Source organism: Myxocyprinus asiaticus, chromosome 6 (genome assembly GCF_019703515.2).
Source record: "Myxocyprinus asiaticus isolate MX2 ecotype Aquarium Trade chromosome 6, UBuf_Myxa_2, whole genome shotgun sequence".
Classification (NCBI taxonomy): Eukaryota; Metazoa; Chordata; class Actinopteri; order Cypriniformes; family Catostomidae; genus Myxocyprinus; species Myxocyprinus asiaticus.
The window spans coordinates 6,420,009-6,442,786 of NC_059349.1; the positions used below are offsets into that span (position 1 = coordinate 6,420,009).

Below are 22,778 nucleotides of genomic sequence, written 5' to 3' on the forward strand. Positions count from 1 at the left end.
AGTAGATGCACATAGCAAGTGGCCAGAAGTTGCTGTCAAGCATTCTACAACTACAGAAAAAACGATAGTTAAGCTTGGAGAAATATTCAGTCGTTTGGCTACCCTGAACAACTCATCAGTGACAATGGACCACAGTTCATATTGCAAGAGCTTGCTGCTTTCTTACAAGCTTGTGGTGTACAACATGTGAAGTCAGCTCCCTACCACCAACAGCCTCAGGAGTTGGATTTAAGAGGAACATCTGATGATGAACTTTCAAATGATGCAACAGACAGGCAGCCATTGGAGAATTACTTTGCTGGTATTGACACGGGGGAAGTTCCAGAGGAATTGCCAAAGTAAATAAAGCAATTTGCAATCCCCTTGGGATATTAAAGCAGCACAAATTATGTGCAATCTACTGGATTTTGGGAAATGTGCCATCAATGTTTCAGTCTGCATTGTCTTCAACTTATTTGTACATCCAACAGCTGTGAACATTCATTAAGGAACAGTGCAGTGTGTTGGGGCTGATAATCTCATAGCATATTGTATGCCTGGCTTTGTTGTAGATTTTGTACAGCTTTTTGTGCAGAATTTCAGAGCAAGGAAGTAAAACCTGGTGAATTTACTCTTCAAACAAAAGCAGCACACCAAGAACATGCAAAACTGGATGAGGAAAAGTGGGCAATGGTCATGAGTGTGAAAAAAAATCAGTGACCGTGTTTTGAGTGACAGCCTTAGATACTTTAGTGTCACAACAGGCTTTCCTCCTGATCTGGCACGTTTTTTTTTTTTTTTTTTTTTTTTTTAAGGAATCGTACCAGTTGAGCTGGCAGAGTATTTTGCTGTGCTTATTTAAAAGATCTTCACTCTTGATAGGCTCAATGAACTCTCATTCTTTTTCTTACGAGTGGGGTGTTAAGACTGATCAACCTCAAACATTTGCAAGTAAAAAATCAATTGGTGGTAATGCACATGAAAATGTGTCTGTTACTGCCACTGATTATTGGGCATTTGATACCTGCAGATGAACCTGTGTGGCAAACGATTTTAGACTTGAAGGATTGGTTGTGTCTTCAGTTCAAACAGATGAAACAATTTCATACATGGAATGCAAGATATCAGAACATCTTCAGAAACATCAAGAGCTGTTTCCCTTTAAACCACTGCTGTCAAAGCATCATTTATTGGAGCACTGTCCAGAATTGATTTGCCTAGTTTCTCTCAATGTGATCTGATGCCAAGTATAGCTACTTTAAGCAAGTTGTTAGACACACAAATTGCTTCAAAAATATAACACTAACTTTGGCAAGTAAACACTAGTTTATGGTTGGATATTACAAACACCTACCTCTGAAAAGGCCACCCTACAGGTTACACACTAATCAGGATTCCCCATTTATGTCTTGAAAGATGATGTTGCACATTGCTTGTTTAATCTTCAATATCCTGGCATCACCACTGTCAGCATTGCCCAAAGTGTCTTTTGCAATGGCATTAACTACCGAAATGGCATGATAATTGTCTATGGATCACTTTTTGGGTTTCCAGAATTTACAGAAAATCTTCCGATATGTATCAAAGACGACCTATACGTTTTCTTAATTTCCTTAGATGAATTAAAACCCCCATACCCATCTTATTGATTATATGATTGGAGGGTAATCATTTGTCTCCAAATGATTACCCTAAAAAGACATACTTATAGATAAGATCTAGTAACAAGGTCAAAGCATGTTGGTCTTGGGAACTGGTAAAATATTAAGATAAGTTCTCCCAATTTTGTTGTTAAATCGTTGGTATTACTGTTGACAGGTCTTGATGCAGAGGATCACAGTACACTGTGTTCAGTAAAAACCTTGTCTGAAGTTTTGAAACAGAATTATTTCCTTAAGGTGTAACAGTAAAATAACAGACTGTTAATTTCTAAAAATGAATTAGCTGTTTAATTGTATAGTGATAGTCTGCTTTTTGGCTACTTTAAGACATTTTTGCTGGCATTAAACTCATATGTTCTCTCTTTCTCTCTCTCTTCAGAAAAGCAGTTTGATGTGATTGGTACACCAGCTAAACTTCTAGTAATCTTGGGTGAAAAGAATTGTGAAAGGTTAAATCTCCCAACTGGTACACCAGACTCTGTGGATGCCCTTAAAAGGGAAATCCAAACACAGCTTCTTTGAAAAGTCTTTGAAGATTTCCATCTCCATTTCAAAGATCCTGATTTCAACTGTGAGTTTGTGAACATTAGTTCAACTGAAGACATACAAGACAGAGCTACACTTAAGGTCATTAAGGCCATCTTCATCTTCAAGTATCACTTCTGCTTCCACTGTCAAATATGTCACAGATATAACGTTGTCCCCTCAGTCCTCCATATGCTCATATTCAGAGTTTGTATCCTCCATCAGAAGTCAGGCATGGCCTGAAAGTTTCACGATACCAAAGTTTAGTTTTGATGCGGAGATGCAACTACAAGTAGCACATCTAGAATGAAGGAACTCTCCTGAGCCCCAATACCAAGCTCAAGTCTGACATTTTGGATGCTCTAGCATCAGAAATCATGAAGTTAAGGCATACCCTTCAAGCGCAGATCTTGATGATGTAGCTGCTGATTTGGTAAGGAAGCACACGTGCCTGAAGGAAAAAGCGTCTGTGGGTGGCTACTATGGCTGGAATTATTTTTTTAAATATAAGATGTCAAACTACTGGAACAAATTGAGGAACATGGGATGTTCAGAGCTAGACATCAATTCCCATAAGCACAAAGGTTCTGGGGGAAGTCCTAAACAAATGAAGAAACACAGAAAAGCAGAGGTGAATTATTGTCCTGATTACCCTTGAAACCAAAGATAGCCTTGAAGAGCAGAGTTGCACTGTTATCTGTAGTGACTAAAATAAACAATGATCAGGTTGTCAAGGTGCTGACAGACGGATCATCTGCATACAGGTCAGGAGACATGAGGTGGTTGAGGATTTGCCTTTCATCAGAATTCAGGAACAGATGGCCAGCACTCTTTACGGAGGAGAGGCAAGTCTTTGTGATATAATGTGAACTGTGCTTAATTCCTTGGTTGGTTGAAATTACAATCTCCAGTCCTAAACAAAACTGTTCTGTGTATGTTTCATATTCTTATATAACATGATTTGAACTTATTCAGTTCTCTATCTTCAGATCCCTGTATAAATGCTACTAAATATAATTTAAGTCAAAGATTCTAAAGGATTGTTAAAATCGTAAAAAAATATAATAAAATAAAAAATCTCAATGACCAATATGATCTGTCATTTTAACATGTTCTTAAGTATCCGTGTAATTCACACAAATTACCACTATCCCTTCAGTATCGAAATGTATTGATCATCTCAATTTCTCCATCCAGCTGCTTAAGATCTTACGAAAGAAAGGAGGTGCAGGAGTAGAGAAGATCTCCAGCATCATGTCAACTATGGATCAAGGATGCCCCATTTAATTCATGGTCATTTTAAATCTGACAGTATTTCTCTATTGATTAAAGTTTTAGGCCTATGTTTAAATGTTGTTGATTGCACATAAATGAAACTTTTCATTTCAAGCCTTGTTCACACTGACTGCTATTTTATTCAGTACTGTATGTCACTAATAGGCGTTCCTACTGCTGGTCACTCGTAACAGTTATTGATGGGCTGCACAACTGACCATAGTCTTCCCACAGTGCATCCTGGTACCATCACTTCCCCAGGTAAACGGCACACACGTACATGGCTGTCCACGTGATGTGAAACGATGCTGGTCATTCTTCCACTGCTTCAAAGTCAAGTTCCGACGCTAGCCGTGGACAGGGGTCATCATAGACACTTTGACCGATCTGCGGCTATGCAGCAGGGTGCGATTCACTGTGTGTTATGACACATTCCTCCCATAACCATCATTAACATTTTCTGTTACTTGTGCCACAGTAGGCCTTCTGTTGGTTAAGACCAGAAGGGATAGCCTTCGTTGCCCTCACGCATCTTTGAGCCTTGGGTGCCCAACACCCTGTCGCCGGTTTGTGGTTTGTCCCTCCTCGGACCACTGTCGGTAGGTACTCGCCACTGCTGACTGGGAGCACCCTACAAGCCTTGCCGTTTCAGAGATGCTCTGACCATAACAATTTGGCCCTTATCGCTCAGGTCTTTACTCCTGCCCATTTCTCCTGCATTCAACACGTTGAATACGAGAACTGATTCTTCGCTTACCATCTAATCTACCCAGACAATGACATGTGGCCTTGTTAGGGGATGATCAACGTTATTCACTTCACCTGTGCTTCCAAAATCAGAAAGATACACTTTTAGTATTTCAAAAGATCTTCATGGAGCTGGATGCAAACAAGCTTTCCGAGGTTCAGGTCCTGAAAAAAACACTCCATCTGTGAATTTCATAACCTGATGTTAGGGCCAAAGACCAGGATTGGTTTTGTTGCTTTTTATTTATGTTATGGTCTTTTGCTTTCCAATTTGAGGGATTCACAGATTGGAAGAGAGACTAATGCTAGTTGAACAGCATTTCCCATTACACAAATACTGTCTGTATTTTAGGTTCTTTTTTTCTTTTAATTTGAAAACCCCTTTAATATTTAAAAGTCAAGCTGCTCTTTGAATGCATTTTCTTTTAACAAAGGTTAAAACTTAGAAGGAATTGTTCACCCAAAATGAAAAGTCATATCATCACCCTCATGTCATTCCAAACAGGCATGACTTTTTGACTTTAGAACAACTATTGGTACCAGAATGCTAGTTTGGAGTTAGTTCACTCAGTGCTGCGTTAGAAATTTATACGCGTTCACGGTAAACTCAAAAAGGCAAACTCAGCAGAGCACCAAATCAACGAGTCACCATGGAAACAGACATGAATAAGAAAAGTGTGTTTACAAGTTTGAATGACTATCAACTAGGATTATAAAGCAGTCTTCACCCGCAACAGCTAACTGAGCTGGATCGGTTTAGGAGTGAGAATGTCCTTGACAAAAAAAGCATTCTTAAATCAATGTGAGTTTTAAATTTCATAGAACTATAACGTTTTAACGTAGAGTACTTGTAGAAGCCTAATTAAACATTTATAGTACACCTCTGTTGCCAGCATTAGTTGAAATTGTAAAAATCAATTATGTGATTTCTTCATTACAAAGAAAAAAATAAACCCCAATTTAATTGTACAATTTTTTGTGTGATATGCAAAAGGGTAATTCTGTAATTCTAATGTTAACAACAACATATTTAGAAGATACCGGTTATACAAGGTTAAGTTCATCTATATGCATAAATATGATTATTTGGCCTTTTCTGTGCCTAACCTTTGTTGTTTTTTGTTTTATAATTTTCAAATTACATCCACCAGATATAGTGAACTGACTAAAGTTGGACTGACTAGTGAAGAATGAAGTTTTTAAATGAATAGTAGTTGACCATGAAATTACATTTGCTTACTATTTGGACAACACTTTTTTAAATGAGTCTGTAGACTACGTGATTGGCTGAAACTCTTCTCACATGAAGTGCAGTGGTATGGCTTCTCTCCAGTATGCACTCTCTCATGTGCTTTCAGGTGTCCTGATGTAACAAAACTTTTTCCACAAAAAGAACACACGTAAGGCTTCTCGTTTGCATGAGATGTCAGGTGTAACTTTAGCTGTGATGCCCCCGTAAATGTCTTGCCACACTGATCACAATTAAATGGCTTTAATCCAGAGTGATATTGCAGATGAAGTGTGAGATTGCCTGCTTGTTTGAAACCCTTTCCACATTGAGAACAGGTGAAAGGCTTCTCTCCAGTGTGAATTCTCATGTGACGCTGAAGATTTCCTTTATGTGCAAAACTCTTTCCACACTGATGGCACTTGAAAGGCTTCTCTCCAGTGTGAATTTTCATGTGAACATCAAGCTGTCCTTTCTGTGTGAAACTCTTTCCACACCGAAGGCAGGTGAAAGGCTTCTCTCCGGAGTGAAGTCGCAGGTGACTCTTAAGGTTTGCTCCCACAGAAAAACACTTTCCACATTGATGGCAGGTGAAAGGCTTCTCTCCAGTGTGGATTCTCATGTGAATCTTTAGGTTTCTTTGACATAAGAAACTTTTTCCACATTGAAGGCATGTGAAGGGTTTCTCTCCAGTGTGAAGTCTTAAGTGAGTTTTAAGGCTTTCTTTTTGTGTAAAACTTTTTCCACACTGAGGGCATTTGAAAGGCTTTTCTCCAGTGTGAATTCTTAAGTGAGTATTAAGGTTTCCTGTTTGTGTGAAGCTTTTTCCACAGTAAGAGCAGGTGAAGGAATTTTTGGCTATTGTTCTTTTCTGTAAGAAATTTTCAGTCTTCAAGCCACTAAAATATTCTTCACCAGTCATAATATTATCACATTTATGATACTGATGTTTCTCCTCCACATCATTCAGTTCTTGACTTTCCTCTTTCACTTCTGTCAAGTCTAAAATGAACAGAGACAAAATGTAAAAAAGAAATACAATTCAACCTGTTTCATGCCAGTAAGCAGAAAAGGCCAAGTATCTACTTTGTGATCTTTGATATGCTGAAGGTTAATTCTCTCATGTAGGTTCTGGTATTATTTGTTTAACTGTTATTTTACTACTACTATGATTTTCTAAAGCTGCCAGATCTACTGAACTGTATGAAGCTTTGATACCTTAGAGTGTTTTTAGACCTGTAGCTCATTTGATTCATTTCGAAATGGGCTTAATCTGCTGCAATGTTGGATTTTCTTCTTGGTTCAGCAAAAAATGGACCAAAACTATGTTAACCTATACATATTTTAGAGTATTGTTTGTTATGGTTATGCAAAGCACCGCCGCATGGTACAGAATGCACTTTCCAGTCAGAGGTTGCACTGCAAATGCACATTTTCCGTCACTCGTATGAATAGTTGTCAAATTTCCATATTTCATGATATATTCATATTTTCCATCATTATTTTTATAAATCAGTCGCTTTTGCTTTTTACTGCATTAAAAAGTGCCTGTTCTCTCTCCCTCTCTCACGCATACACAAACACACAACTGAAAGAGTGAGGCCATGCAAAAATGGTTGAAAAGTTGCTAACGCCAACCCACCTGTGTTCTCCCACTACCCAAAAGTGAGAAGCAATCATACTAAAATTACCTCAGGAATTATTAAACAATTCCTTCTTTAAAACAATCAAGTAAATTTAATATAGTCCCCAAACACCATATCTGCATTTTGATGATGAATTACAGTGACATGCTGACCTACCAGATCCATCAGGTATGTTTGTGGTTTTTATAGGGACACTATTTGGTTCGTTGGGTCGGATTTATGGATGTAGAAAGTTAACTGGTAATCCGATTGACATGCATTACAATTTGTTCGACTGATCAGTTAAAAATTAACCAAGTGGTTAAAGAAACAACAAATAGGTAATTTGATGGGTTTATCACAAAGCTCATTATGTCCACACAACGGCGCTGTTAACTCAGCCAGCAGTTTACGTGTTCGGAATTGCATTCTACTCTTACCATTTCTGCCATAAACAGCAGAAGTAGTACGAGTAGTATGGGTAGTATGCAATTTTGAACTCCGCAACTGTTATCCTCTTAGTCTGAATGGCAAGGAATGAAGTAAGGATGCCGGGGTGTGAGTTTCTGATGGTTCGATAACAGTCTGAGAAAAAAATAATAATAATTAAAAGAATCGTGGTTAACCGTTTTTATGATTATTTGATAGTTTTCTTGCAAGAATGCAAATCCTATCACAATTTAACGTTTTAATGGACGCATTTCTGGGGGATATGTGGATGCTAAGAGCAGCCATACAATAAGAAAACTGATAAATACACAAAAATAAATAGGAGGTATATAATAAGAGTCGCTCCTAAGGCTGCCCCCTAATAGTCGACCAAACATTAGTCAATGAGAAGAGTCTTGGTTTTCACAGGAAACTGGAAACTCCACAGGAAACTGACTAACACCGGTATTACCGCTGATTGGACGCTAGGTGATACTATGGGGTAATTTTCGTTAAGCCTACACAAAGCAAGACACCTTGATTTCAAACTTTGAACTTTATTTTGTATTTATTTTAACAAAAAATTCAAATGAAACTGGAAAAAAAATTAAGTGTAATTAAAATGGGGAGAGTCTCTTGACGCCATGCGAGGAGCGGACATGTAAATGACGAGCTAAGCGCACTTTGCTAGTTTTTAATTATTTTTGTGTTATAATCCAGTGAGATTCGATACACCCTGCTACATATCTGTTCTTTGAAGTCAACGTGGCAAAATTCAAAATCATCGGGCTCTGGAGATATTAAAAAACACTTAGGTGCTCAAGCTGAAACCTCTGACAGGCCCGCAGACCAGGGACTCAATTTGGACGGTGCGGCAGGAGAAATCCAGCGTCAACTTGCAAGCATCTCTGTGATGCTGACGAAAGTTGTTGCTGACTCAGATCTCGCTGTAATACGTCGATCGATTAAGATGATGGAAATGAAATTCTCTGAGTTGGTTACAAGATTGTCAGAGGTCGAGAGACGGATCGATTATCTGGAGTCATCGGAGAGGGAATTAATAGCTAATCTGCTAGCGACTAAGACAGACGTGGAACGCATTTTTGAAAAATTGGAAGACCATGAGAATTGTAGTCGGTGAAATAACAACTGAATTGTTGGAATTCCTGAGCATGAAGAAGGCCGAGATATGGTGAAATTCCTAGACGAGCTCTTCCCGAGTCTGCTCGACATAACAGGCCAAAAGTTCGAAATAGAGCGAGCTCAGAGTCCCGGCTCGCAGATCCGCTGAGGGAGACAGGCCCCGATCAATTCTGGCCAAATTTCGGATATAATCCGATAAAGATCTTGCGCTACGCGAGGAGCAAAGGAACGCTTTCTTGGAAGAATCACAACATTTTCTTGTTCCCGGACTTTGCAAATCCAACAAGAGAGAAACGAGATCGATTCAAGGAATGCAAGAAACTCTTACATCAATGGAAGATCGCTTTGGCACTGATGTTTCCAGCCAAACTGAGAATAGATACTAAGGATGGCTGCAAAGTATTTACATGTCCCAAGCAAGCACTGTCCTTCATAGAAACAATGGGCGAGTAAACCATTTGGTGTTTCTCATTTGGCCCCCGAGTGGGCTGTCTCACTATACATACATCTGACTGTCCGAAGAAGCTGGGCACCATTTTTTGTTTCTGTTTGTGTTGGTTCTGCCTAGTGGCTGGAGTTTGCTTTGTGGAATAACACTCCTTCAAAAAACGTTTGCATTGACGGAAGATCGCTTTTACCCTAAAGTTCCTGGCCAGACTGAGAATGGATACTACGGCTGGCCGCAAAATATCTACATGCCCACAAGCAGCGATGTCTTCTATAAAGTTGATAGACTGAGGAAGTCATGGTGCATTTCTTATGTGGCCTCCAAGTGAACTTGACTCGTTAAATATACACTTGACCGTCCGAGGAACCGAGATGCCCGTTTTGTTTCTTTTTGTGCTGGTTCCGCCTAGCGGCTGGAGCTTGTTTTGCGGAATAACACTCCTTCGGGACAGTTGTGGATGAATCTGCTCGTTCATTGTGCTTATGCCTCCTATTGGCTGGAGATTCTTTTGTGGAATATTTTTTGCAGAACATTGGAAGGATTAAGTCATCTGCTGCACTCAGGAACAGCCGGCTCTACGAATACTCGTTTGACTGCCTGAAGAAACTGAACGGCTAAGCTTTTTGTTTTGTTTTTTGTGCTGGTTCCACTAGAGACCGGAGCTTGTTTTGTGGAGGAACACACTTTCTAGACAGATCTGTGAATGAATCTACACATTATTAGTGTTTATTCTGCCTATTGGCTGGAGTTTGTTTTACAAGTATTTTCTGTTATGTAATTTTGCCTCACAAAATTTGTATAGAAACATCAGACTTGAGCAATCCGAAAGCAAAGTTGTCACGGGGGTTCTCGTAGGCGTACATTGATTTGAGTTTAGAAGGATGGCGCTGTTCGGGGTTTGATTGTTGCACTAATGGGGAATGTGGTCTTTATAATCTTGTTTTTGACATGCAATATCTTTCTAATATATAAAAATTAGGGATGCACCGATCCGATACCTGGATCGGTATCAGCTCCGATACCGAAGCTTTTAAACGGATCAGGTATCAGTCCAACGAGCCCGATCCAAATCCGATAATGTGTGTTAGTCTTGTTCGTTACTGTCAAGCTCAAAAAATTATATAAAAGAACCATAAATATACAATTAAAGTAGTTCATATGACTCGTGTATTTTATTCAAAGCCACTTGAAGATGTGCAATAGCTCTGTGAATCACAAAAGGCTGTGTTTAATAAGTAAATATATAATATGCACGCGCAGCTCCAGCGCGTCAGTGAATGGCACTGCTCTGTTTACACACACACTCGCGGCTATTTTTAGCCTTCACAGCGGTGCGCAACATTTGAGCGCTACTCACGAACAACATCTCAGATGTAGATGCTCAATAGTTCGTTTCACTTATAATATGCATTTAGAATGGCACTGGAGGTGCTTTTTTTAACCAGAATTTGAATAAGCGAATTAAACTACTGTGAACTTGCCTACAAACAGACACACTTACAGGAATCCCCGAAGAGTTCCGAATGTCATAATAAAAGTGTGAGGGTTTAAAATGTTAAAGGTGCATGATTGAGATATATTACTAATATAACTACTATAAAATATTATTATTATTATTATTATTATTATTATTATTATTATCATTTTACAAATTATAATAATGTTTAAGTTGAATGGGTTCCAAAAAATAACTGTGTGAATGAAAAGTGAGCTGATATCTTACAACTAAAAATAAAATAAAAAGATCTGAATCCTTTAAAGTCCAGATACAAGTTGGGGGGGGGGGGGAACAAATGGCTTCTTTTATACTGATGACTTATATTGGAATTACTGTTAATTTTGCTGCTACATTATCCAATATACTAGTTAATAATAAAGTGTTTCTTAATAAGCTACACATTTATACTGAAATAATGTGTAGTTAGAGGTTTGTGTTTCTTTACATATTAAAGAGCACACCCAATTAGTTCCACACAATAAATGTAAAGATATTCTAAACCGATTATGCAAAAACAACAACACTGGTATCGGCCGATACTGAGATTTCCAATATCGGAATCGGAAGAGAAAGTGGTATCGGTGCATCCCTAATCAGAATGTCAAATGTTAATGAGTGGATTCTCTCTCTCCATGTGGAATGTTAATGGGTTGGGACACTCCATAAAAAGAAGATAAGTTATTCTTTTTCTTAAGCGTAAGAAATATGAAATAATGTTTCTTCAAGAAATGCATCTTTCCCTGCAGGAAGCTGAAAAATTTGGAAAGATATGGGGCGGACATGTTTTCTTTAGTGCTGACTCAATATAATTTATCATTATATTGATAAACATCTACAGTTCAAATGTCTCAAACAGATTAAAGATAAATTAGGAAGTGTCATTACTGTTTTAGCAGAAATTAAGGGGCAAATGTTGATTTTGGCTAATATTTAAGCTCCTAATTCTGATGATCAGGGCTTTTTTTTTTTTTTTTTTTTTTTTTTTTAATAGATCTTGAAGGGATGTTGCAAGCTGCTGGCACCCCTCATGATAAAATATTGGGAGGAGACTTTAATCTTTTGATGGACTCAGTCCTTCGATCATAATGAAGCAAATGTGTGCAAGCCCCCTAGAGCAACACTGACGCTTCACAGGATGTGTAAAAATCTTGGTCTTACAGATATTTGGAGACTTTTGAACCCATCTGGTAGGGACTATACATTTTTTTCATCAGTCCATGAGATGTGCTCTAGAATAGATTTTATTTTAATATATATATATCTAACTCCCTCATTTCATCAGTTGCTGATGGCTCAATTGGAAACATTTTAGTCTCAGATCACGCCCTGATGTGTTTAGAGGTGTTGCCACATATGGAGAAAAGGAAATCATATAGTTGGTGCTTTAATGTATCCCTTTTGCAAAATCCTGAATTCCAACAAATGTTAAAGGCTGAAATCAATGTCTATATGGAGACCAACTGGTCCTCAGTATCCTCTGTGGGTGTGGCTTGGGAGGCACTTAAGGTGGTTCTTGGGGATCGGATCATACAGTATGCCTCATTCACCAAAACATGCAAAGCACAAGAACTCGTGGAATTGGAAGGGAATATTAAAAGTGCCGAGGCAGAGCTGAAGTGCCGAATGTCGTCTAATGTCCTCAGGGAATTGACCCGATTGAAATACAGATATAATACTATTTTGTCACGGAAGGTGGAGTTTTGGCTATTCAGGGCAAGACAGTCATACTTTGAGTCAGTGAAATATTTACCTCGGCCATTGATATTAATAATGCTTTTAAAGAATTTTATCTTGATCTCTATGGTTCCCCATCTTCTACTGATGAGGATATTTTTATATGGAAGTTTATATGGAATCATTAAAGAATGGAAAGCTACTGCCAACCCTGACACAAGCCCAGATCAGTCTGATTCTTAAAGGATAAAGATCCAAGCAAGTGTAAAAGTTACAGTCCAATGTCCCTGATCCAGCTAGATGTTAAAATATTGTCAAAAATTTTGGCTAACCAATTATGACATCTCTTATACATATAGATCAGGTGGGGTTTATTCGGGGCTGTAACTCTTCTGATAACATAAGGCGTTTCACTAATGTCATGTGGGCAGTAGCGAATGCTCAGACTCTGGTCGCTACCATCTCACTTGACGCCGAAAAGGCGTTGATATGGTAGAATGGGATTATCGTTTTAAGATTTTGGAAATGTATGGGTTCGGGAATACTTTTATTGGGTGGATTAAGGTACTTTATAGACACCTGGTAGCGGCGGTTCAAACTAATGGATTCATTTCAGATTATTTTACTCTGGATGGGGCACCCGGCAGGGTTGCCCTCTTTCCCCCTTATTGTTCTGTCTTGCCCTGGAACCATTAGCAGCCACGATAAGAAAGGAGGATGATTTTCCCAGGGTTGTGGCAAATAAGCTTTTGCTTTATGCAGATGATATTTTATTATTTGTCTCTAACCCTACTAGATCTATGCCTTGACTCCACAGAATTATTCATTCCTTTTCTAAGTTCTCAGGATACAGAGTGTATTGGTCTAAATCCGAAGCATTGACTCTGACAACGTACTGCCCGGTAACAGCTTTTCTGCCGGGTGCCTTCCAGTGGCCCAAACAGGGCATTAAGTATTTGGGTATTTTATTCCCAGCAAATTTGTGTGATTTAGTTAGAGTTAATTTGAACCCTTTTTATTAAAGGTTTAAGCGATGTGAGCAGGTGGACTTCATTATATTATGACTGGGAAGGTTAATGTTATTAAAATGAATTGTATTCCAAAATTCAACTACCTGCTACAGTCTCTCCCTATAGATGTCCCCCTCTCTTATTTCAAGCAATTTGCTAGCATAGCAAAGTCCTTCATTTGGAATGGTAAACATCCCAGATAACATTTCAGTAAGTTGCATAGGCCGATTAACAAAGGTGGGCTAGGCCTACCCAAGATTTTGTTATTATGCATTTGGTCTCAGACATTTGGCTAATTGGTCGCTTCCAACTGAGAGAGCCCCTCCCTGGTTTTGTATTGAACAGGATGTTCTTGCCCCTATTTCGCCATTGCAATGTCTTTCTATCAAACTAACTGGAGAAGTTACACCCAGTTATCTCGCATTTGCACGCGGTATGGACCGAAGTGTTCAGAGTGTTCAATTCAGACATTTATTTAAATGTTGCTTGGAGCATATGGCTGAACCCAAAATTATGTATTAAGTCCCCTTACTGCTGGACAGATGGATTGTGAGGGAGGTTAATTCACTCGGTGACCTATATGAGAGTGGAGTTTTGAGATCCTTTGAAAATATGGTTCAACATTTTGGGATTCCAAGGTCTCAATTATTTAGGTATTTATAGCTGTGCCACCTGCTTTATACTATTTTGGGGAGTAGCATACACCCCAATAAAGTGGCAGATATTCTGGGAGTGGTGATTACTACTTTTGGAAAAGGTCATGAGGTTCAGTGTATTACTCCCTGCTAATTCAGAGTCTGGGGGATGGAGTTTCATATTCTCTCAAAAGATTATGGTAGAAAGATTTAAAGTTGGTATTGGAGGAGGGAGTGTGGACTAGGATTCTAAAAAACAACAAGTCTACATCTAGAGATACAAGGGTTCGCCTTATGCAATTTAAGAATTTACATTGATTCTTTTGGACCCCCTCTAGATTGTATATGCTTGGTCTTAAAGACACAACCACCTGCTGGCATGGCCAATCAGAAGACGGGGACACAACCCATTTTTTTTACGTGGTGTGTTAAGATCCAAGAATTTTGGTTGAGGTTTCAGAGTTTTATGTATGACATACTGGGCACTCAAATTTTGATAACGATACATAACCATAACGATAAATCAGCCTTACAACCCTTGTTGGACTGTCTACAAGAGTTTAAGTTATGGTTTGCAAATAACCTAAATGAAGTTAAAACAAATTATTTTATTTGGGCCTAAGGAAAACTGTGCTGCTGGCCTCAACCTACAATTTGATCACTTAAAATTCGATAAACAAATTAGTATGGTTGTAAAGTCATGCTTTATTCATATTCACCTTCTCAAAGTGAAACCTTTTTTATCCACGCGCAACTTTCAAACTGTGATTCATGCTTTGGTAACATCTCGTTTAGATTATTGTAATTCACTTTACTACGGTGTCTCTCAGTCTTCCCTCATCTACAGCTGGTACAAAATGCAGCTGCCAGACTTACCACAGGGACTCGCAAGTACAAGTCAGTTACACAAATTATATTTGCTTTGCACTGGCTTCCTGTCAAATACAGAATTGACAATAAAATTTTACGGTTTGTTTACAAAGCACTACATAATTTGGCCCCTAAATACCTGTCAGACTTGCTTCAGCCATATACTCTGTCTACAACTCTGAGATCTTCAGATTTTGTTTAACTCTCTCTGCCTAGATCTAGACTAAAAAAAAAAATACGTGGTGATCAAGCATTTGTAGACGCTGGACCGAAACTATGGAATAGTCTCTCTCAACATATTAGATTAGCTCCCTCAATTTCAACCTTCATATCTGCTTTAAAGACATATTTATTCTCTTTGGCTTTCAATACTCTGACCTGTTTTATCTTGTTATTGTATTTTTATCTACTTTGTTTTATTTTCCTGCAATAACCATTTTACCTTGTACAGTACTTTGGTCAATGATTGTTTTTAAATGTGCTTTATAAATAAATATTGATTGAAATTTCATTTTACCCCAGACTCTGTATTAAGGCAATGGGGCGGTCATTAATATAGGGAATAAATACATAAAAAATTGGGTCCTAGCCAGTGTTATGTTCGGCAGACAGGTCATCCTTCGGGGATGGAAGTCGGCTGGAGTGCCCTCATTTCAGGAGTGTTACATGGAGATGGGCAGAGTAGCGGCATTTGAAGAAAAATCATATTGAAAGCTAGGCAACCTGGATTTATTCACCAAGAAATGGGGCAGCTAAGGGTCTCGGGGAGGGGCAGTGGAGAGAGACTTGTAGATTTAAATGTGTGTGTTCCAACCTTTCTGTTTTTGACAGTATCCTTTTATTTTTTATGTTTCTAAATATTTTATGCTGTTTTATTGTCTATTTGTGTGTCATTGTCAATCAACATTTGACCACTGGGGTGCTTGTTTGTGTCGGTTGGGGGGTTAGGGGGTTAATATTCAGGGGGAAGGGTTATACATTTATATAATTTGATTCCACATATTTTGTTAATGTCTTTTTAATTTGCTGTATGGATCAATAAAAATTGTTAATAACAAAAATGTCCATGGACACATTTTTGTTTGCTGTTTACAGATCTAGAGCTGTCACAGAGACCGGTTAGATATATCAGGGCACTTATTTAATGTTTACAGCACCTTTAAGCTTCAGTTTCACATTAATTGAAAGTTCAGTTCAGTCCACGACACATGGCCAAGCACCACGTAGCCACCATCCATAACCATAGCAACAGCTCCAGTACCCACACAGGCACGTTTTCACATTTAAGCATACAAAATCTTACGAAAAACTCTTATATTATACAGTTGAAGTCAGAAGTTTACATACACTTAGGTTAAAGTGATTAAAACTAATTTAACCACTCTACAGATTTAATATTAACAAACTATAGTTTTTGCAAGTCGTTTAGGACATCTACTTTGTGCATGACAAGTAATTTTTCCAACAATTGTTTACAGACAGATTGTTTCACTTTTAAATGACTATATCACAATTCCAGTGGGTCAGAAGTTTACATACAATAAGTTAACTGTGAAAATTCCAGAAAATAATTTCAAGCCTATAGACAGTTAGCTTCTGATAGGAGGTGTACTGAACTAGAGGTGTACCTGTGGATGTATTTTAAGGCCTACCCTTCAAAATCAGTGCCTCTTTAAAGAAATCAGCCAAGACCTCTGAAAAATATTGTGGTCCTCAAGTCTGGTTCATCCTTGGGAGCAATTTTCAAATGCCCAAGGGTACCACGTCATCTGTACAAACAATAGTAACCAAGTATAAACACCTTGGGACCACGCAGCCATCATAATGCTCAGGAAGGAGACGCATTCTGTCTCCTAGAGATTAATGTAGTTTGGTGCGAAAAGTGCAAATCAATCCCAATCCCAGTACAGGGCCTTATGAAGATGCTGGAGGAAACAGGTAGACAAGTATCTATATAGGATAAATTTTACTGTGGATATCAACATAATCTGAAAGGCTGCTCAGTAAGGAAGTCACTGCTCCACAACTGCTATAAAAAAGCCAGACTACAGTTTGCAAGTGCACATGGGGACAAAGATCTTACTTTTTGAAGAAATGTCATCTGGTCTGAAGAAACAAAATTTGATACCATAATGACCATCATTATGTTTGTAGGAAAAAGGGTGAGGCTTGCAAGCTGATGAACACCATCCCAACCTTGAAGCATTGGGGTGGCAGCATCATGTTGTGGGGGTGCTTTGCTGCAGGATGTCCAGGAAGTTATAGCTTGGTCTCAAAAGGGTCTTCCAAACGGACAATGAATACCTCCAAAGTTGTAGCAAAATGGCTTAAGGATAACAAAATCAAGGTATTGGAGTGGCGATCATAAAGCCCTGACCTCAAACCGATAGAAAATTTGTGGGCAGAACTAAAGCGTGTGCAAGCAAGGAGGCCTACAGACCTGACTCAGTTACACCAGTTCTGTCTGGAGGAATGGGCCAAAATTCCAGCAACTTCTTGTGAGATGCTTGCGGAAGGCTACCCAAATCTTTTGACCCAAGTTAAACAATTTAAAGGCAATGCTACAAAATACTAACAAAGTGTATGTAAACTTCTGACCCACTGGAAATATGATGTATTTGGCCAAGGTGTGTGTAAACTTCTGACTTCAACTGTATATTTAAACGTTCTCTATAATATTTTTGCCACGTGCAGTGGTAGCTCAGCGGTTAAGGCTCTGGGTTACTGATCAGAAGGTCGGGGGTTCAAGCCCCAGCACTGCCAAGATGCCACTGTTGGGCCCTTGAGCAAGGCCCTTGACCCTATCTGCTCCAGGGGCGCCGTATCATGGCTGACCCTGCACTCTGACCCCAGCCTAGCTGGGATATGTGAAAAAGAATTTCACTGTATATGTGCAAATGTATAATGTGTGATAAATAAAGAAAATTATAATTATAAATTATAATTATTTCACAGTTTTTAGCCATGGATTCTAAATTATTACGGTTAAATTAACCGTGACATTTTTTAATCACAGTTAATAGTAAAACTGTATAATCGCTGCATTCCTAGAATTAAACACGCACAGTGGGACCATTTTGTCCGTGAAGACAACATGTTCCGATGCAAATTGTAAAATAGGACTTTAAAGTTTAGTAGTAGCATGAGTACAATGTGGTACCATATAAATATATCTGCAAGCCTCGACATCTAAAGGCGGGTGCACACTGTATGATTTATAATAGTCCTTTATGATTGTTGCTTGTCAGACTGTATGATATGAACACATTGATATCGCCAAGGCACACTGTGCGACATTATGTCAGACTGCACGATATACATCATAGCCGACTGTGGTCCCAATCAGTGAACGTGACTCACGTTAGGGGAGTGTTGCGGAATAGAAGCGAAATGGTTAAATTTGCCCACCACGGAGGAGCATTTTTTTTTCTCTCTGAAAGTCAGGACATCAGCATTTCCGTTGCTCCAATACCACTCCATCATCAGCATAGTCTAACATTTACAAGAAAGATGGATTTTGTCAAATAGGCCTATAATAAGACAGCCTGATCACAAATACATACATTTACAGATGTTGAGAATGAACGTGAGTGCGGGAAGTAGCCTACAGTAATAATGAGCTACCACAAGCAAATATTCATTGTGGAAATAAAAAGACTTGTGGCCCAAAAAATTAGAAACTTCACCATTCACACTGGAAAAAACAAAAAAGGTGGGGTATAGTACGTCTTTCTCTTTTAGATTAGAAACCTATAGGCCATGCAAAATATCAAAAATTCATGAAGGCTGATATATCAGGCTAGCAAATTCCCTATGGATGATGCACAAACATGACATAGATTTCTATAATTGTATCCAACTGTATTTGCTGATTTGGATTAAAACATCCCATAAATACCAGTATAAATTGTTCAGTCTATTTTATTTTATTTATTTTTAAATAAAATTGAAGTGGTGTGAATCTTAACTAAAGTTTACAGACGTTTAAAGTAAATTTATTAAAAGTAAAATAGTAATTTAATAACGTTGTAAAGAAAATGCATGATAAAGAGAAAATGCAATAATTTTTGTTTTATAGCCTAAGCTCTGTATTTATTTAATTCAGAGAATAATGCTTTCATATTGCTGACGTGTTACACTTTTCACTAAGCATTTCCTGCTTATTTATTTATATAAAATGAAAAGAAAAAACATTGAAAGTGCTTGAGTATAGTGATATCAGGGCACAAATGTTGCCATGGTGGTGCAGACGCGGAGCAGGTTTCTTTCCAAGTGAATTAGGGTGTGAGAGAGGAGCGGAATATCTCATCTGGCAGTCGTAATAGCAGTCACACTATACGGCTACAATGCTACATTTCGGACACTGCTCAAACTTCGGAGGCTAAAGATCATCGCAAAGGCTATTAATCAGCCGTCTGTGAACATGTCACACTGAACGTTGGAAGACTGCAGATTCTGCCCTGCGACGAGAGAAATCCTTTACGATTCCCGAAATTTGTCTCAGACGGCAGAATCGTGGCCAAAATTGTACAGTGTGCACCCGCCTTAAGAGTATATAATTACAATTACAGCCCTGCATTTCATTTAGGTTGCATGGGAGATGGAAGTGTGATGTGCAGCGGGACGTCAGTGCTTTTGGAGCGGGTTTCAGTCACCGGGTTTGCCGTGCCATCAATCGGCTGCGTACCATACTGACCCCTGCCCATGTATATGGATGTTGATTGTTCTAATAAAAAATTGTAAGGATTACCCAGCAGCACAATTTATGGTTAGGCTGGCTGTTTTTATTCTTCCATTGTTAATCTGCAAAAAAATTTCGCCTCGCGGGTTAATTTGGCGTGCAAGTGATCCAATCCAAATTTGTTTGATACGAAATATAAGGAAATATCCATCTTTCGTTCAAATGCTGATGTAATAACTATTGTTAATATTCACATCTGTCATATGAGCCTGTTTTGTTTCAGCCAGTATAGATCTTTGCCATGCTTGTTTGGTCACTTGTTTGATTCATGGCTTATCGTTTAACCGGTTAAAACTGATTAAAGCTGGTGTTGAATTGGTTAAAAGAATTTGCATCCCTAGTCGGATTGCATTTTCACTAAAAAGCAAACCGCTCCAGAGTTCATCTGCCACTGATCGCACAGATTGTTTGGTGTGGATTAGGGGTGTAAAAAAAGGTCGTATAGTACTTTATCGATACATAAATAAATACACAAGTGTGATTAAAATCAAGCAACACAACGCATTGAGAGCTGCAACAATGCATTGAGAGCTGCAAAACAGTCTCCTCCCCGGAGAGGCGGCACTGAGCACTCACAGGAAAACAGAGCAACTAGTCTACATAGGCAAGTTGAGGGCCAAGACTGATGGCAAACGGCAAGTATATTGTAGCATTACAGCTTGTTAAATTTGCCAAACAAAGGTGTCATGTCTCTGTGCTACAGTGCATCAAACATGTATTTTTATTTACACCGACATTACCACGCAAATCGGTGGATTTGCGAGGCAGAAACAGCAGCAGAGACTTGCAATTAACAGCCAGCCTCTCCCAGCTGACACCGAGTGTGATCACATGCACAGCAAGATGCTCATAACTATCAAAAACCAGCTTATTTGAGACTATCTGCTTTTGACGTCGAAATGTAAACGGCTATGAGCACAACACTAGCGCGCCCTGGATAAGCCGGTAAGACACCTAAAGTTTACACACAAAATGAAATCGGGGAAAGAGGGCCAAAACATTACACGTCAATCGTTTTTTTGCTCAAACCGCTAAATAATATTAATATATAGGTACATACAACGTAAAGCAAGAGGTCAGGTTCCTCTCAAGGTTTTTCTTCTCTCTGCTAACTATTGAAAGGAGTTTTTTTTTTTTTCTTTGACATGGTCACCTTTAGCTTGCTCACTGGGGCATATTTTCTACAAAGCTGCTTTGAAACAATGTGCATTGTGACAAGTGCTATTAAAATGACTTGAATGTAAGAACGCAAGAAAAACAATTGAGTTTTTCTCATAATAATCTGCTGATAAATGCAGTGCCATTGTTTAAGTAACTTTATTATAGAGTGCTGCTTTATGTGGCCAATGTCAGACATTGTTGTGTCACTTAAGATTTAAAATACAGTTGTCAAATCCTTGAATAAGTTGTGGGCTAATTTTTTTTAAATAATCACATTGTATTGTATCGTGAAATTTGTGTATTGTTACATGCCTAGTGCGGATGCGAGTTTCCCCGTTTACATCTGGCTAGAGACAAACTAAATTAAGGGAGAAAATGCACCATGTTCCGAACCAAACGCTGCAAATGAGCCAGATGTGAAAATGCCTTTAATATTCCTCAATCATAATCAAGAACAAACACTAACCTCTTTGTTCCTCAGCATCTTCATTTTTTATTCTGCATGGCTCTGGATCACTCATTTCTACACTCTCTTCTTTAACAGACTTCATTTTTCCCCAATAGTATGTCAGTAGCCTTCAGTTGTTACACTTGGATTTTTTCCTCTTTATATACCATCTTTTTTTCTTCCTTCGCTTGTAGTTTGATGGAAATAAAAATCACAGAATTTTTTGGTGAATCGCTGAGGGAGTAGCTTCTCTGCAGGGGTGAATCATGATAGCTGTGTGGTATGGAGCAGTCCCCCCCAAAAAAGACAAAATTCATGAATTGTTTTACAATATTTCCATTGTTGTATTTAGAAAAAAAAAAAAAAAAAAAAAGGGCCATTACCCTGTTTACCATGTGTAACTATAGCTAGACTATAACCATCTGTATGGCATATTGGGTTATTCAATATTCATTATAAAAATAAACTTAAATGAGCAAATGTAGTTCTTTAGACATTTAGTGATGATAATTAGCAAAAAACACAAAATACAGACTTTAAAAAAAAAAAAAAAAAGGACACAAAATTGGCATTTTGAAGATAACAATAAAATCAAGAACCAGTATTTGGCTTTCAAACTTAGTCCAGTCTCAAATAGCTCATTTAAAAAGGATACATGTATGCATACAGGCTTTAAATGGGTTAAAAGAGAAAATGAAATGATAATGATGATGACGACAAGGAACAGGTCCAATAATCCACTTAAAGCCTCAAGAATAAATCACTAACAAGATCTGCAGAAACAAATAAAACATTCAAAATAGGTACCCATTCAAAAATTAAAATTTTTAACTATCAACTTACATTAAGTGTTGAACAATAGAACGTTCCTCAACCAGGACAAAATCAGCATGTGCACTCAACAATACTTGCTTGCACACAGCTACTTCGCTCTTCTTCTAGTTGACCTTTAAGCACAACTCTGTGAAATACTTCATGTGTATCACCCTCTGGAGGCAGGGATGAGTATTGGACCCATAAGAGAAAAACAATTAACATGCTAGAGCGATGGTTCTCAACCCTGTTCCTGGAGCCCCTCCAACACTGCACATTTTGTATATCTCCCTTTTCTGACACACCCAGTTCAGGTCTTAGAGTCTCCACTAATGAGCTGATGAGTTGAATCAGGTGTGTCTGATTACTGAGTAATCCAAAATGTGTAGCGTTGGGGATAGGGTTGCCACTTTTGGAGCTGTAGAATAAAGGACACGCTCTCTGAAGCGTGTTGCTTGTGTAGACTTTTCAGACAGTCCCTTACCTGCATTAGGCATCATTTACAGCTAATATCATGGTTTAAAAAAAAAAATTACAATTTTGCCATCTGAACAGCGTAAAATACAATACGGGACGCTATTTTTTATCTTTAAAATGGGACAATCCCATAACTTACAGGACGGGTGGCAACCCTAGCTGGGGGCTCCAGGAACAGAGTTGAGAACCACTGGGCCAGAGACAGTTACAAGGCTTTGAAACTTATGTGTTAATGTGCAGATTTTAAAGAAAAAAGTATTGAAATTGGGCTCATTAGTCAAAGTTCACAAGACTACAGTGTTTCCCATTAATTACCTAGACTGTAGCGGTCTCATATGTCCTGCCACAGTTTCATAATGAACCGAAAATATTTTTACTTCACAACATAAAA

General features: G+C 38.4%; 1 protein-coding gene across 3 annotated transcripts; it reads right to left on the reverse strand.

Annotated features, from left to right (window-relative positions):
• Positions 1 to 2,777: 2,777 nt before the first annotated feature.
• LOC127442944 (gastrula zinc finger protein XlCGF8.2DB-like) lies at positions 2,778 to 22,039 on the reverse strand. 3 transcript variants are annotated; one of them, XM_051701359.1, is made up of 3 exons: positions 21,941 to 22,039; positions 21,116 to 21,870; positions 2,778 to 6,417 (listed from the first exon to the last, which is right to left on the reverse strand). In XM_051701359.1, the coding sequence occupies exons 2-3, from the start codon at positions 21,198 to 21,200 to the stop codon at positions 5,414 to 5,416; spliced, it is 1,089 nt and encodes a 362-aa protein (XP_051557319.1). In that variant the 5' UTR covers positions 21,201 to 21,870; positions 21,941 to 22,039; the 3' UTR covers positions 2,778 to 5,413. The 3 variants fall into 3 exon arrangements, with proteins under 3 accessions (XP_051557319.1, XP_051557318.1, XP_051557317.1); XM_051701358.1 differs by having other exon boundaries at positions 21,116 to 21,370; positions 21,941 to 22,029; XM_051701357.1 differs by lacking the exon at positions 21,941 to 22,039 and having other exon boundaries at positions 21,116 to 21,928.
• Positions 22,040 to 22,778: the final 739 nt, after the last annotated feature.

Bases quoted from the DNA above. Each gene is read 5' to 3' on its own strand.
- LOC127442944 (XM_051701359.1), bottom strand. From the start codon at position 21,200: ATGAAGTCTGTTAAAGAAGAGAGTGTAGAAATGAGTGATCCAGAGCCA. The intron at 6,418-21,115 runs GTTAGTGTTTGT...TGTTCATTTTAG, and splicing joins AGATGCTGAGGAACAAAGAG to ACTTGACAGAAGTGAAAGAG.